This window comes from Helicoverpa zea, chromosome 31 (assembly GCF_022581195.2).
Source record: "Helicoverpa zea isolate HzStark_Cry1AcR chromosome 31, ilHelZeax1.1, whole genome shotgun sequence".
In the NCBI taxonomy this organism is placed as follows: domain Eukaryota; kingdom Metazoa; phylum Arthropoda; class Insecta; order Lepidoptera; family Noctuidae; genus Helicoverpa; species Helicoverpa zea.
Window position 1 is genome coordinate 16,175,585 of NC_061482.1, and position 16,989 is coordinate 16,192,573.

Here is a 16,989-nt window from a genome sequence, read left to right on the forward strand (position 1 = left end):
ATTTTTTTCTGTTCATCATCAGCCTATCGCAGTCCACTGCTGGACATAGGCCTCTCCAAGTGCACGCCACTGAGATCGATTTTCAGCTTCTCGCATCCAGCTCCTGCCAGCCGTTTTGCGCAAGTCATCACTCCACCGTGCCTGAGGACGTCCTACACTACGTTTGCCGAGGCGTGGTCTCCACTCTAGAACTCGTTTACCCCAACGGTTATCGGTTCTTCGGCTAATATGGCCAGCCCACTGCCACTTCAGCTTGCTGATTCGGTGGGCTATGTCGGCATCAACATCAATGGCGAACACATCTCTCACTTGCGATTTGCTGACGATATCGTCATCATGGCGGAAACGCTGCAGGACCTACAACAGATGCTGAACGACCTGGCTGAATCTTCTCTACGCATCGGCCTACGGATGAACTTGGACAAAACCAAGGTCATGTTCAATGAACATGTTCTACCGGAACCGATTGCGATACACGGCGCCGTTCTCGAAGTTGTTCGGAAATATGTATACCTCGGGCAGACATTGCAGTTAGGTAGAAACAACTTTGAGGACGAGGTGAATAGGAGAATTCAGTTGGGTTGGGCTGCATTTGGGACGCTACGTCGAGTCCTAACATCGTCGATCCCACAGTGCCTAAAGACAAAAGTCTTCAATCAGTGCGTCCTACCTGTCATTTTTTTCTGTTGGACAAGTAAAATGGATATGAATGGGCGGGGGGGTCCGGATCCGCTGGACCCTCCCCCCCCTTATACATTTTTTGAAAAAACCCAGTATAATATGTAGTCGTAGGGCGGCATAATCAGTTTTGCACGCGGGCGAGGAAACAGCTAGCGGCGGGCCTGCGTCTTAGCATTTAAAATACCTCATCCTCGACATTTCCGTAGGTTGGACAATATAATTACAGACGCCCACTACATCTAATGCGAGCGGGACAATCAGTCTGCGGGACATAACCTCGGTCGATGACCTCGATGGCGCAATGGTCACCATGCCGGACTGCCGAACCTGAGGTCCCGGGTTCGATTCCCGGTTCGGTCTACATTTGTGATGAGCATGCGTGTTGGGCGTGGTCTGGGTGTTACAATATGTATTTATAATTATGTAGCTATATGTAGTCTATATCAGTTGTGTTAGCACCCATAACACAAGTTAATTAATAACTTACCATGGGGCTAACCGACCGTGTGTGAAAAAGGTATCCCGACATTATTATAACAGCTTTTCTCTGCCGTTCCACTGCTTTTCGATAATCAAAGTCTTAGATTAAACTATAGGGTCGATTTGCGTACCTCCTTTTTTTGAAGTCGGCTATAAAGGAAAGATCATATTCCAAGAAGTCATGCCCCCTTTTTCACACAGTATCTGTTTGGGTATAGGTATTGATGAAAATGCCTTCTTATTTATACCATTGCTTAACTGGACTTCGTATAGACTAACAAATCACCGCTTGCCAGTAGGTCGAATTTATGAATCGTAATAATTCATATCTGAAATTCAACAAGCTACATTCATTATTTATATATTGGATTCTCATTGCTCGCGATATTGTGTTTTCATTTAATTTGTGATAACTTCCGGCAATGTGCAATATTTAGGAAGATATAGAAAAATAACTTTAATTAAAAAAAAAAAATAATTACCTAATGATGGATAACACTGGCCCATAAAGAATGATATTAGAGAGAAAAAAAATTAGAGAATAAGCCTACGTCAAAAGGATAGATTACATCTTATTCCAAGAAGTCTTCCCGTCTTTTTGCTAGTATCGAACGACAATTGGCTGATATGATGATGATGAATTAGGATATATTTTGCCGTGTGGGCCCGGCATAGAATAGGCCACTCCTTTCGTACCCAGGGTGTCGTAAAAGCCGACTAAGGGAGCTTTAAGGGGCAAAATATCTTAATCCCCTTTTACCCAAAATCCATTATTTTGGATTTGCTTGGTATGCCCATTTTCATGAATGGATAGAACTCATAATTTCTCATTGAATGTCGAGTGAAGTCCATTACGTGAAAAAGTATTATTTAGTGAGGTCACAAATAACTTTGATAGTCGTATCTGCTGTATATAATGCTTTGCTCTAAATCCGTCTCTAAACTTGCATATTTTTCAAAAAATAACTGTAGTTTATCCAATGGCTTTAAAAATTAGTATGTATGATACATTAGGCTAACTAGTTTTTATACATATTCAGGTAATTTGTTTTTATATGTATTTTAGATTAGATATTGGCATAACACTCCTAAAGAACTAAAAATTATATTTAAATATATATATCATCAAAAGTATGCATGTTTCAAAAAGATAGCAATCAAATTTTCTTAAAAAAAAACATTTAGAAGAAAAATCAACTTAAAAATTGAAAAATTTGATCAGTTTTCGCCAACTGCAATGCTTGATTTGGGCTCATAAATCAGTATATAGATGAATGAAGTAGAGACGTTTCAACGATCAGGTATATTCCACTACCAGACCGGCCATAAAGGTTGAATTCAAGATTTAAAAAAAAAACAGTCGGCCGACTTCTTCGTTTGCAGTGTGTGTGTGTAGGTTTACAGTAGGCTGTCATTCATACGAGTATATCTTAGTTATAGTGAGGAATCAACGTCAGTAGTTACAACGCGTCTATATACGAGATAACGAGATACTAACTAAACAAGGCGAAAACGTTATGCTAAGGGTCAATTCCCACTGAAAGAGCAGCGGCCGGCAGCGGCCGTAATTGCAAGGGATTGAGCGCGAGCGCGGCGGGCCGCGCGGCGCCGCACCGCGCCGCGCTCTTACATTTTCCGTGCTCTTACGGCCGCTGCCGGCCGCTGCTCTTTCAGTGGGAATTGACCCTAATTATAGCGCCTTATCGCATATTAACCTCTTACTCCTTAGAAAGCGATGCTATAGTTCGCGATTATCATGCTATAGTAATGTTAAAAGGCAGATTGAAAGAAGTGATCGTTCGCTTATCATTTGATCTCATTGATTTATACACATTTTCATTTATATTATAATTTAGTAACGTTAAATTTAGGTTTAGAAAAGTTTGGATAAAGTGCAATATCATACGTAGATTGTAACAGGGGTTTAGTTAATAATAATTCATTATTATTGCAACTCTAAGCAGCGATACTCACGTTCCTATTTAAATAATATAAAAATTCGTAACAAAATTATCAAAGATGCTACTGCAGTATTCAAATACTGCGATAAATAGACTATTGAACAAGCATGGCGTATTAGTTTTTCCTTTAAGTCCTAGTGATTTTCAAAATTATCCTAGTGCGAGTTAGATAATTCAATATCAAAACACCTTTAGTTTCAGGCTACATTGGCTCATATATATTATTTTTTAATTGGTTTTAGCTACCAGTTTACCCTTTCACGTATCGTGCTCTCATCGTTTTAACATCACATAGCAACATAAACTAAAGACTAAGTCTAACTAATTCAGCTAAGACTGAGCTAGAACTTTTGTGATAACACATCGGAGACAAGCCGGAGAATACAATATGAATAGATACTTTTTTTTACCGATTAAAAAACATCGCTTTGAAATATTATAGTATAGCTTTGAGTAGTTGAGTAGGACATCTCATAGGTTACGCATGTTTTGCTTGAGCTATTCACGTCCCAATGTGATAAGGCTTATTATACAAACATTATGGTATGTCAACATGATAAATTGTAAATAGTTTCATAAGCAACACGTAAGTGCATGTTTAGTAGCTATATAATGTTATATATCATTATCTATCTTCATCGCCCCCCATACAGGATGTAGTTTTTCTTTCTTCGTTTGGATGTTGATTTTATGAATTAAGGCTGGATGTGTGCATGTCTCAATTTCAATGTAGATTGTATTTTAATTATTGCAGATTTGGTTGGTTTGTTGTTTCATGTCGCAGTCTGAGAAGCTTCATGTTAATTTCAGTAAAATATCGTATATTCTTGCTGGACATTATATTTGTCTATATTTACCTATATAATTTCTGTTATAATATATGTCACAAAAGGCGAATTTTCAAATCTTTTCTATAATTTTATACGTACTGCAAAAAGCGTATTTCTGTCGGGAAAACGGCAACATGTATTCGAGCTGTAACATATGGCTTTTAATATGATATCCATGTACAAATAATTTGGTTATTCATAGTTTTATATCTGTAAATATCCTTGTCTCACGATGAGCACTGCGGCAGCATTTTTAAATAAAACCCAACAGTTAGATAGGATTTTTCTTCTTCGTAGCGTTGACTTGGCCAACTGCCATCATTTTCTTTCTCAAGTCTTTCTGCTTGGCTCGTACTTGAGTATTCTTAGCTATTTCTTGGCTCTCGCTTCGTGGATAACTATTGCAACAGAGCTCAAATTAAATGTACTCGAAAATGTTGCATTTGACTGGATCAAGAACCACCTTACGACCTTTAACGTCATAAATTCAGGGAAAAAGTGATTATCTCAAGTCCGATTAGTCTTAATCAAGGTAACCTATCATGGCAGCTCATATATTAAGGCATCGATCACAAATTCAAGTATCAACAGTCGAAAATTGTGTGAGCAATGTAATATAGTGTACCTATATATTAGCATTAAATTACAAACGCCAGCAGTGTTAAATATATGTTATTATATGAGCGATGTAATGTTATCGTATATCCTATAACCTGGTACAACAGGGATAAGCGTCACATAGTTTACGGTGATGAAGTTACCATCTAAGTAGAACTCCTTGCTTCAATGAGGCATTCGAGTACAGGATAGTACAGAAAATAGCATTCTTGTTAGTGAGGGCAAAACCGGGGCTTTTAAAGTCGTACCTCGCGGTAGAACGAAATTCGACCGCGCGTGTATTGTGAATGGTCTATGTTATTCATATCAAAATGGTGCTCAACATAAAATAATGCCAAAGAATTATAAATAATAATGGTGCACAATGCAATATCAAAGTTTAGTGTTCATATACATTCATATAATTAAAATAAATAATAGTAATAACATTTACCCTGGCCGCCCAGCTAGCAAGCATAGTCGTACATATACTATAACTTTTTCGCAACGGTGTGAAACGGTTGAAAAGCTAAGCTATGCGAATGAATTGTAAACAAAGCCTGATTCTAATGACCTCATAAATGTACCATTTTAGAACTTATTGTACTACTTTATAGAAATAACTATAGACGTGTTAGTACCGTGTAGGTGAAATACACCCTGTACAAGTTATTAACGATCCCTTTATTAACAGGTCTACTGGTATTTCTAGACGGTTATAGAACTTATTGGTGTAATCCATGTAAATAGATTTTTCTGTCCACTGTGATGACATTATGGTCAGACGCTGTGTACTTTATACGGTACGACGAAAGTCTTATTTGTGCAAATTGGTAGTGTAATAACGAAAGGGGAGAGGAAAGTGGGCGTGATAGATGAATGTTAAGAGAAAGATCGCGAAAAAGCTAAAGTATACCCCTACCCTTAGAACAATAGTCAACCATATTAATAAGAAAATTTAACGAATTAAGGCTAATCCAGGAATTGATAAAATCCGCCAAAATGTCTAAATTAAAGCCAATTTAACTAAGAGTCGATAATATAGAGATACGTCATTTTGTCCACGATTTAGGGAACTATTTGTTCTTTACATTTCTGTAGAAATATCTTGTAATCTCTCGTATTGAATATTTACTTGTAATTGTAACGTAATAGCCTATAGGTAAAGAATTATAATCACGTTATTATATTCATATAACCGTTTTGAATTTACATATAGTATACAAGAAATAATTAATCTTAGTTTTTAAATACTTGGCTAGAATATGTAAACTTGCATCTAACATGTAGCTTTATTTATTAGTAAGTTATTACCGTTATTACAAGCACATAATCTATTTAAAATTCACGTATTACTATAACATGAGCATCGAATGTCACAAATGTCATAATATATTATTAATAATAAATGTCAGTGCATAATATACAGTTAAGATAAACATTGTATTAATTATAAATGACATTAACATCTCTTTTATTATAATTGTAATGGTTCAGTTAATTGGCACATAGTATATTACAAATATATAATGTGTGGGTATCTATGTAGCTATGTATTTATTTATAACAATTGATGTGTTACTAAAGTTGCATATTGAATTAATTGTAAAGAAAATTATTTTTTGATGATTGTATTACAACAAAAATTATTCCTCTAGTCAAAAGTAAATTGATATCAAAATTGTTGATCAAGTTGAATATACAAAGTATACCTACATCCAAATATAGTATATGTAATAATCTGTTTTAAGTTTATTCATAAGCTGATAAATGTATGTTTGTATTGTAAATGTATGTTTATTAAATAAAGTAATTTAACGTTTGTTATAAGTATGTTTCATTTCTTGAAAGTCGAGTACCTACATACCTAAAAAGTCGTGGTGGCCTAGTGGGCAAAGGACCAATCTCTCAAGTATGAGGGCGCGGGTTCGATCCCAGGTCAGGCAAGTACCAATGCAACTTTTCTAAGTCTGTATGTTCTTTCTAAGTATATCTTAGACACCATTGGCTGTGTTTCGGATGGCACGTTAAACTGTAGGTCCCGGCTGTCATTGAACATCCTTGGCAGTCGTTACGGGTAGTCAGAAGCCAGTAAGTCTGACACCAGTCTAACCAAGGGGTATCGGGTTGCCCGGGTAACTGGGTTGAGGAGGTCAGATAGGCAGTCGCTTCTTGTAAAGCACTGGTACTCAGCTGAATCCGGTTAGACTGGAAGCCGACCCCAACATGATTGGGAAAAAGGCTCGGAGGATGAGTACCTACATAGGGGTTGGTAATTAAAATAGTTGTAGTCCCCTGGCCGGCGAACATTTTTTTTTATACCTACAAAGGAGAATGGGCGAAATGTTTTTATGTTGGTCTACTCCCCCTCTAGTAATGAGTCATACATCATTTATTTTATTATTTACAAAGGTATTTTCAAGCGTTACATTTTGTACTAGCATACTGATTACCAATTCTTAGTACTTTAGAAGTTAGAGCATATTTTAGATTATATTACCGATAGTTAGTTTCAAGTTCTGAGATTTCTTTTCTAGTAATGAATTATATATCAGTGGAAAGGCCTTTTTAAATAGAACATTTTGAACGAACATACCTCCAACGAATTATATGTACTGTAGAAGCTAGAGCTTATTTTTTATTATATTATCGGTAGTTAGTTTCAAGTTCTTAGATTCCTTCTCTAGTAATGAATTATATATCACTGGAAAGGCCTTTTTAAATATAACATTTCGTACTAAAATACCTCTTGCAAATTGTCAGTACTTTAGAAGCTACAGCAGATTTTAGACATAGTTATTATTTCACCAAACACGTTCTAACTCCCTAAATACTAACAAGTGACAATCGCCGCCATACAAGAAAATACTCTACATAACACAAGCTTTCTATTGATATATCACTTAATGCTAGAGGAGAAGTAGACCAAAACGCTCATTGTCCTTTAAGACTTTGTGAGTGCCTTTCCTTACGATGAGTCCGACAAACTTTTCTAATGCGCAAAGTTTAGCGCTGCTGCGTTTTTGAATGCTTGACTCCTGGAATTGTCGATATGACGTCGCTATGGCTCTTCGTACATACAAGTTTCATTTTTTTTAATATGTTAATAAAATTACTTTCAATATTGTGGTACAAAGCTCATGCTGCGTATGGAGTGTCCACCATCCAGAAAATGTCGATATGACGTCACTGTTCCTCTTCGTACCTGTTCTGTACTTCTTCGTACTGTTCTCGTTCGTTCGTTCGGTTTTGTAGTATTTTGGAATCGCGTTCTTCTTACGATTTCATCGATTGGGTTAACCGACTCACCTGCACAAAACATTTCCACTTATATTTCATGCACGAATGAACCTATCAAAAATACCTAAACTACACTGCAAAATAGGCATACTTCAATGAATAAATAAAACAAATATCATAAAGAGTATTTAATAAAAACTGTACATCAGATTAGAAAAATAAATATAGTTTAATGTAAATTTTGTCTATTGTGATTCAAAGCTCGCGTGTCTTTGAATAAATAATTATAGTTGATATTTTTCACTTCCTCAGGGTTGAGACTCAGTTGAGTGTTGTTCAATGCGTTTGTGTTATTCGACACTTTCTTTTCTCCCCATATATCGACTACGGACCTGATCTCCTGGTTGATGTATGCACGTAGGACTATGAGCACGGAGGAAGTCCCCACACCGCCCGCTTTGATCGACGCACTCGCCCCACAGGTTCTAATCGCCAAGTTGTCCACGTGAATGTACCTTATCGTGTAACCAGGAAAGTAGTTCTCGTACACATACACCTGACCTTCGTTTATAGACACGGCAGGGTTCTCCACGACGGCTGAGTCCATATGTTTCAGGGAGTACTGCCACTGGCCCAGCTCCAGAGGTGCCTTCGTTTTTTCACAGAACATTCTTGCATCTGCAGTGATGACAAAAAGAATTATTAACAACAGGTCCATTTAAGAGCGTTACATTTGCAAGATTGATTTGAAATCGTAGAATTTTTTTGTCGGCCAGCACCTGCGATTTTCGTTATGAACAATGGGCAGATAAGCGCGTTACGTTCACCCATTAGCAAGTTGTAGCACTGAGCTCAATACCTTTATTTGTTGGAGACACTTGTGCTAACTGAATGGAGGTTTCTTTCTGTTTGAAAGGAAAAAAGAAATGTTACGCAATTAAGGACAATAGGTTGTTGCATGGAAACTCAATAAGTATATTTTACCTTCCGTACCTAACTCATACTTTTAAGATAAACGTAAAATATAGTTGTCTATGTACACCACGTTTTTGTAAATGCTAAGACTTTGTCCAGAAGAAGCGAATTCGTCGCGAAACGTTTCGCGCGAATTCATTCGCGCGCTATTGAGATATTAGGCACGAATACATCGCGTCCATAAGCATCGCGCGAATTCAAAATACGCGCGTAAATCGCGTGACCATATAACGCCAGACCCTCGACTCGCGCGTGATTCGCGCGTATTGCGCCCTTTCTGGACAAGCCCTTACTCGCGTTTGTCGCCACACACGCGTCCAAGAGCCTGTCCAGATAAAGGGTTTTACGCGCGAGCCCACTCGCGCGTATCAATTTCTATTGCGTCCAGATACTACGTTTTACGCGCGTAAAACGCTTTATCTGGACAGAATAAAAATCTACTATTTCATCCCACTTCCTACGCTTAATGGTTCTATTAGAATAATCTGATGATTCCATATCCCATATAGCTACCCTTTTCTCAATTTCGTCAATAAAAGCTTCCGTGTCAAAGTTTTCACGCTCCATTTTTAACCGAATACGCGCGTAGTTTCTCGACTCGCGCGGCGCACGCGGAAAACGAGCGAGTCGAGAGTCCCGCTCATTGCAAACGTTTTACGCGCGTCTGAGGTAACGCGCGAGAGAATCTGGACGGAATGTATGTAGCTCTAGTAACTTGAGAACGCGCGAGTGCCTACCTGCGTAAATTGTCGTAAATGGTCACGACACACGCGCGTAGCGTCACGACACACGCGCGTTGCATCACGACACACGCGCGTTGCATCACGACACACGCCCGTAGCATCACGACACACGCCCGTAGCGTCACGACACACGCGCGTAGCGTCACGACACACGCGCGCAGCGTCACGACACACGCGCGTTGCATCACGACACACGCCCGTAGCGTCACGACACACGCGCGTAGCGTCACGACACACGCCCGTAACGTCACGACACACGCGCGTTGCATCACGAAACACGCCCGTAGCATCACGACACACGCGCGTAGCGTGACGACATAGAGCCTGTCCAGAAAGCGCGATTTACGCGCGTGTCCACTCGCGCGTAGGCTATCGCGCGTACTCGAGATACTAGAGCTACATACATTCCGTCCAGATACTCTCGCGCGTTACCTCACACGCGCTTAAAACGCTTGCAATGAGCGGGACTCTCGACTCGCTCGTTTTACGCGCGTGCGTCGTGCGAGTCGAGATACTCCGACGCCATTGCAGCGTCCAGTACTACGCGCGTATTCGGTTAAAAATGGAGCGTGAAAACGTAGACACGGAACTTCTTATTGCCAAAATTGAGAAAAGGGTAGCTATATGGGATATGGAATCATCAGATTATTCGAATAGAACCATTAAGCGTAGGAACTGGGAAGAAATAGTAGATTTTTTTTCTGTCCAATAAAGCGTTTTACGCGCGTAAAACGTAGTATCTGGACGCAATAGAAATTGATACGCGCGTGTGGGCTCGCGCGTAAAACGCTTTATCTGGACAGGCTCATACGCGCGTAGCATCACGACACACGCGCGTAGCGTCACGACACACGCGCGTAGCGTCACGACACACGCGCGTAGCGTCACGACACACGCGCGTTGCATCATGACACACGCCCGTAGCGTCACGACACACGCGCGTTGCATCACGACACACGCGCGTAGTGTCACGACACACGCGCGTAGCGTCACGACACACGCGCGTAGCGTCACGACACACGCGCGTAGCGTCACGACACACGCGCGTAGCGTCACAACACACGCGCGTAGCGTCACGACATACGCGCGTAGCATCTCGACACGTTCAGAGAAATTCACGAGGAAGCAAACAATTTGCTTCGCTGCTTGAAACAATTCGATACTTATATATTCGCAAGAAGATCATTCATCTCAGCCATAGGACGTCCACTGCTGAACATAATAGATATAGCTCCCCCTTAGATCTCCACAGATACCGGTTGGAAGCAACCTGCATCCAGCGTCTTGCGGCAACCTTTACAAGGTCGTCTGTCCACCTTGTTGGTGGATGTCCTCCATTGCTCGCAAAGCGGATGACCCCATCGGCCATCCGCTTTGCGAGCAATATGGCCTGGGCAGGCTACTTCAACTTGCTAATCCGGTGGGCTATATCGATCGGTGACTTTAGTTCGTCTACGGATCTCCTCATTTCGGATCCGAAGATCATTAGTCAGTGGAAATCGGTGTATTGTAATGATTTTTTTTATTTCAAAAGCTCATCCTGATTCTCTATAATTTGCCGGTTATAGGAAGTGGTCCCCTGGGGAAGCGGACGAAACTGCTGACTGACGGAAGATAGTTCCTATTATAGTAGAATTCCTCTGTACTGCGAAGAGCTCGTTAAAAGATACCGGTCCTGCACCCACTTCTGCGACCTCCCTGAAACATATCATTATCTATGCATTTGGTCGTTTCTGAACGCGAATGTTAACGGCCATGTTAATGAGAGATTCAGGTCGTATAACGAAACGTTTTTGTTATCAAAAATTGAAAATAGGGAATAACAATGGAATAAAAGAATAAAAGGGAAAAGAAGTAAGTCACATTATTATCTGAATGTAATGAGAGATTTTGAAAACAATTTTTATAAGTCTCGCTTGCTGCAATGCTCTGTACGACCTATCACGTTATAGTCTATATAATAAAATACTCTGTGGGTATAGTTTAATGTCACTTTGAAAGGTTTTCGTGTCAATTTAATATCGCCCCTAAGACGAACGACCCACTGACCACATGTTTACGTAAATAGCAGCTGTGTTCATTTACAAATAGCAGCTGTGTTCCTTTACCAAGTTGGGCAAGTTAACTTTCTCGATACGTAAATTACCATACAGCTTTTTTTTATTGCTGGGAAGGTCATGTTTTTTTGAACTGTTTATTTATATTGCAATTAAAAAATGGTTGGAAACGAAGAAAGCAACAAAAAGAATGGACCAACAAACGGCTTAGTCAAAAATGGTATCAATAATATACAATTTATGGCTCACATCACTGACCTGGACTTAAGCAATGGAAAAATATCAAGTCTTGATGAAAACATGAAACTGCCGCACAATATACTCCATCTAAAACTATCTCACAACAAATTAACTGAAGTGCCTCCCAATGTGTTAAAATTGGATAATTTAAAAAGTCTAGACCTTTCTTTTAACTCAATAGAGTTGTTTAACGACAAACCAAGCTTCTGTCATAGTTTAGAACGGCTCAACTTATCAAATAATAATCTTAAAGGACCTCCTTTGTGGGTTTGGAAAGAAAACCCAAATAAATTAGTTTATATGAATTTAAGTAATAATGAAAACATATGCCAGTCTTTTGTAAATGGTGTTTTTGAAGAGATTGTAGAGATTAAAATTTCAGTGGAGGAAATAGATATGCATAATTGTAGACTTAGTAAATATGTGAGGTTTATGGCCACATTCTCTCAGGCTAAAGTTGTGATATTAGGCAGTGAGGACTACAGACTCATTAAAAATAATTTGGACCATTTACCGTGTGCTGGCCTTGACGAGTGCCACCAAGTAGAGAAACTAGATCTCATCAATACTCAGATATACAACATTAATTGTACTATAGATATTTATAAGAATTTAAAAGAACTAAATCTGTCTCAAAACAATATTTCTAGTCTACCTGATGAGTTTGGTAATTTAATGAGTTTAGAGACTTGCATCCTGTCATACAATCATATTCTTTACCTGCCTGATACTATGTACAAATTAAAAAAATTAGTAACTCTGAAATTAGATGACAATAAACTATTTAAGCTTCCTGAAAAGTTACATGAAATATCTAGTCTGAAAAACCTGGATCTGTACAATAACAACTTATGTGAAGGTTTAGATAGGATGAACAATTTTGAAGAACTGGATTTTGCTCAAAACTACTTTGAAGAACCTAATAATGAAGAATATTTGGTGAAAAAAGCTAAGTTACGAGCAAACTACAGTGACAGAGTCAATGGAAGGTAAAAAAGCAAAAAAATTATAGACTTTAACACTTTCGCTGCCCAGCTCCGAAAAGCAATTCCTATCCACATGCCCAAAAATATTTTGTATAACTACATAACAACCCGGTATTCGAGTCCAACAGCGCAATTGTATCGGAACGGGACCCTTATGCCCGAAAACCCGGCGTCCGGGTTCACTTAAGCCCCGCCCACCGAGCGTAGGGCTACCCAAAATAATTTACTAGAATATAATTATTGTGCATTTTTGATCAGAATAAAGAAAATAAATCCCGTCTTGTTATTTAATTTATTATGTTGTTAAAGAGACTATTTTTTTAATTTTAACGTACATTATGTTAGAACAGATTTACTTAATATGATTTATCTACATGTTTCTGTAAGCTTTTTTTTTAATCAATACAACGCCGACGTGCTTTGTTTTAACACCTGCATAGGATAATAAAGAAAATAAGTATCTAGTTTTTAGTTTAAATACTCGTAATCTCAAAAAACATGCCGACGCACTTTGTTTGTCATTTTACGGGCCAGAGATAAAGAACCATAAATCTCGTTATTGCACAAAAGGCGATAGATGCACTTTTGTTTTAACTTTAATACAATACTGGAGTGAAGCAATAACTGGATGGAATAATACCAATTTACGTTTTCTAATCCGTTATAAACTAAAGCGATGTTTTTTCAATTGATTTCATTTATAAATTTACTTTTGACAACCCTTACAGCTTACTTAGCTATGGACTCGCTATTCGGGTCCTGGGCATAAGCACATGCATCTATAGCTACACATAGCGACGACTCGGTATTCGGGTTGCGGGCATAAGGAATGAACCAGTATATATATACAATGTACTCTGTGGAATGAACTATGGTTCGACTCGAATCCCGGGTGCTGGGCATCGAAAGTGTTAACCTTCCATAAAGTTTAATAATCCATCCACATCACTGCTTAAAGAATTTCCAGCACCTAGATAAAAAGTAGTGTATGAACTTTCTCTGGCACTAGAGTACCCAAATTTCATTTAAATTCGTTCAGTTTTGGAGTGGAAGTGACACGGTCAGAGGCACTTGTAACATTAGGCAGATTCTGTCTTATTTTGTACAATATAGAGTTCAATGTAATAAACTATGCTGTAAACTTCCAAGGCAACAAGATACCTAAAAGTAGCCGTTTTCCCGCAGTTTCACCCGCATCCAGTGGTACCTTTTTTATGGCGCTGTGCCGCCTCCTTCTGTGACTTGACGTCCTCACAGAAGGAGGCTACTGCTTCCCATGCCTCCTCAATTCCCAGCGATCACACTGGGGAATCCTCTCGCAGGGAAGGATATAATATACAATATGTTACTTGCGAAAAGTGTTGCTTAGCTTACCAACAGTGAAAGAATTTTTTAAATCGGTTGAGTGATTTCAGGGTCTTTATGGTATAAACAAAAAAATATTTCCTTTTTGTTATACTACTAAAATTATTTTTTTTTTTTTTCAGGAAACCTGAAGTTGTAAATGACGATAGTGATCGCAGTAGTGATCAAGATGACGATGAGCTCTATGGTTTAATAAACAATGATAGTGAAGGTTGTAACAGCAAACAAGGTAAGTAATTTTTTCTTATTTGTACACAACTTATCAAGTTAGCTTAGACATCAGAAAAACAAGATGCAGGAAACAGATCCCTCTTGCATGATGATGCAGACAAGAGCACAAGAAAAGGCTTGTTTTAAATTTAGCCCAATAGTATTGTCCCTATGTTGACAGACTCCTACTCATTACTGTATTCAGAGTACCTTGAATATTCATTTCAGAAAGGTATATTTTAGTTAATTTAAAATAGCAACCCCACATTTAATAAAGTTGTTGCTAATTTCCAGAAATGGTTGACTCCCGGTCCAGTTCACCTGAAGATTGGGACTCGGACAGTTATTGGATTCCCCAGTACTTCAAGACAGTTACCCCACCCACTTCTCGGTGGCAAGTCTTCGTTGCGAAGAAGATGGCAGAAGGAAACTTCTGTCCTATGGATGCCCATGTGATTTCTATAAGTGATCAAGTGAAGTATGAGAAAATGTGCAACCCTGAAGTAATGTACGAGTCCGATGGGCAGTTTGATGATGATTATTCTGATGATGAAAACTGATACGTAACATTTTGATACAGTACTCTATTTTTTTTTATTTACTGCTTTTTTTCATGGTGTCTTGATCTTTTGTTTTTCTTTTTTTACTTATGTACTTGCTGTTTTTAAAGTAAAATTCAGTGATGCACACTCAAGTCTAACCGTTACACCCAGAAACTCTGTTTTCTGAAACAGATTTTATTGTGCCATAATATAATTTAAGTAATAGGTAAAGACAGAACTAGTTGGCTCCCAATATTTTTTCACATTGTGAACTCCTTTAAGTAAATCCGTAAAAATAGCATCAATGCTATGAAATGTGATAGCATTTCTTGTAACTTTTTTTTGTAAAGTACCCTCCATGGAGGTACAAACTATAAAATAAACTTCTACATTGATAAATCATGGTTTTTGTAAATCAGATGTTCCAACAAAGGAATGTTATATATTCTCCATGTTTAATAAATAAACATTAATTTTACATAGCTCTATAATAAACAAGTCACAAAGTTCAGAGTGGTATTTATTTCCTTAAGTATTTCATTATGAATATTCCTATTCCCATTATAGTATTCCTATTTTCTCTGGTTACCTGGTAACAAAAAAAAAAAACGATTATTACACCATTCGTGGTTTTTAACCATCATCATCTAGTCTAGCCTTTTCCCAACTAAGTTGGGGTTGGCTTCCAGTTTGACTGGATGCACCTGAGTACCATTTCTTTACATGGACTGACTTCCTAGCTAACATCCTCAACCTAGTTACATGGGCAACCTTATAATTATGGTTTCTGACCAAGGAAAATATATAGAGAGAGGATGAAAATTAAGTGAAATCTTTGACTTTGTGGAAAAAGAAACTGTTTTGTTAAAATTTATAAATCTACACAGACGGACAAAAAATATTAAACCATTTTCTTACCATCCACACTTTGGCCAAGCTATGATTCCTTATAGACTCTATTAACTGATCACTTCTTACTGGAATAGTGGCCAGTACAACACAGTTTGATGAAGGACTAAAAATAGTTCTTATTGCAGTCTTGAATGAATCACTGAAGAATTCCATCTTGCCTATATCATCTATTACCAACAAATGTGGCTGAGTTGTATCTGGCTGAAAAAAAAGAATAGCAAAATTCTAGTTCTAGTTAAATTCTAGTTAGTACATTGGATATTAGTCCAACTAATGAGTATTTCACCCTACTGAATTCAACAGATGATGTAATTGTGAGATTCGAAACAGAGCCAGTCCTATAAAAATCGATCGGTTGACTTAGGCGCCTGGGGGTAATCGCCCGCCTTAGGACTGGCCCTGATGCTACATTAACTTTAGAACAGGATAAAAAAATTACCTTTATCAATGAAGGCAATGCCACATTTTCAAATTCCTGAATTAGAACACCATACTTTCCGATTTTGTATTTTATTGGTTCCGATAATAGGCTCTGATCTCTCGCCAGTCTGCCTCTACTCCCATCCAGCGTTACTACATCGAATCCTTCCCTTGAACGGCCCTTTCTTACTTCTTCAGTAGGTAAAAAATCCCGTAGTTTGAATACCTTTTGATGAAATTTCCGTTGCTAACTTCTTAGTAAGTGTTGTCTTGCCGACTCCTGGAAACAATTTGGTTGTATGTAAGGCACTTACGCAAACAATCCTAAAAGAAATCCTATTAGAAAAACCAAACCAGGTTCGCCGGTTAAAAGGAAGAATGTTTAGTCGTCATCGTTCCTGGACATTAACTTTTCAAGTCAATTTGTATTGTTATTAAAATAATAACATTTGGGGGTTCAATTAGCTGATTGAAAGTGAGGTTATTTGTTTGTGTGCATGTTTTTACAAAATAAAGTATCTTTATCTTTAACGCCAACATCATTTAACGGAACATTTTTTTTAATTCTCAAAAAAGAAAACCTCCCTTTGCAATGATAGCTAGTTAGAAACTTGACGATGTGAATGTTGGGCTCTTACCTTTTACCTGATGATGACAGGAATTCAAGGGAACTCCACTGCTCCATTGCTACGTGTTAAGTCTTGTTTCATTCTCATTGAAGATATCTTTACCCCGAAATATGTAATGATG

General features: G+C 38.2%; 2 protein-coding genes and 1 pseudogene across 5 annotated transcripts; 1 reads left to right on the forward strand and 2 right to left on the reverse strand.

Moving 5' to 3' along the window:
* Positions 1 to 7,974: 7,974 nt before the first annotated feature.
* Positions 7,975 to 9,059, reverse strand: LOC124645107. 4 transcript variants are annotated; one of them, XM_047184853.1, is made up of 3 exons: positions 8,783 to 9,059; positions 8,649 to 8,694; positions 7,977 to 8,467 (listed from the first exon to the last, which is right to left on the reverse strand). In XM_047184853.1, exon 3 carries the CDS (start codon positions 8,457 to 8,459, stop codon positions 8,019 to 8,021), a length of 441 nt encoding a protein of 146 aa, XP_047040809.1. In that variant the 5' UTR covers positions 8,460 to 8,467; positions 8,649 to 8,694; positions 8,783 to 9,059; the 3' UTR covers positions 7,977 to 8,018. The 4 variants fall into 4 exon arrangements, with proteins under 4 accessions (XP_047040807.1, XP_047040809.1, XP_047040810.1 ...); XM_047184851.1 differs by lacking the exon at positions 8,783 to 9,059 and having other exon boundaries at positions 7,975 to 8,467; positions 8,569 to 8,659; XM_047184854.1 differs by lacking the exon at positions 8,649 to 8,694.
* Positions 9,060 to 11,629: 2,570 nt separating this feature from the next.
* LOC124644769 (leucine-rich repeat-containing protein 40-like) lies at positions 11,630 to 15,416 on the forward strand. The gene is made up of 3 exons (XM_047184299.1): positions 11,630 to 12,793; positions 14,278 to 14,384; positions 14,660 to 15,416. Exons 1-3 carry the CDS (start codon positions 11,724 to 11,726, stop codon positions 14,923 to 14,925), a joined length of 1,443 nt encoding a protein of 480 aa, XP_047040255.1. The 5' UTR covers positions 11,630 to 11,723; the 3' UTR covers positions 14,926 to 15,416.
* Positions 15,344 to 16,924, reverse strand: LOC124645352 (annotated as a pseudogene).
* Positions 16,925 to 16,989: the final 65 nt, after the last annotated feature.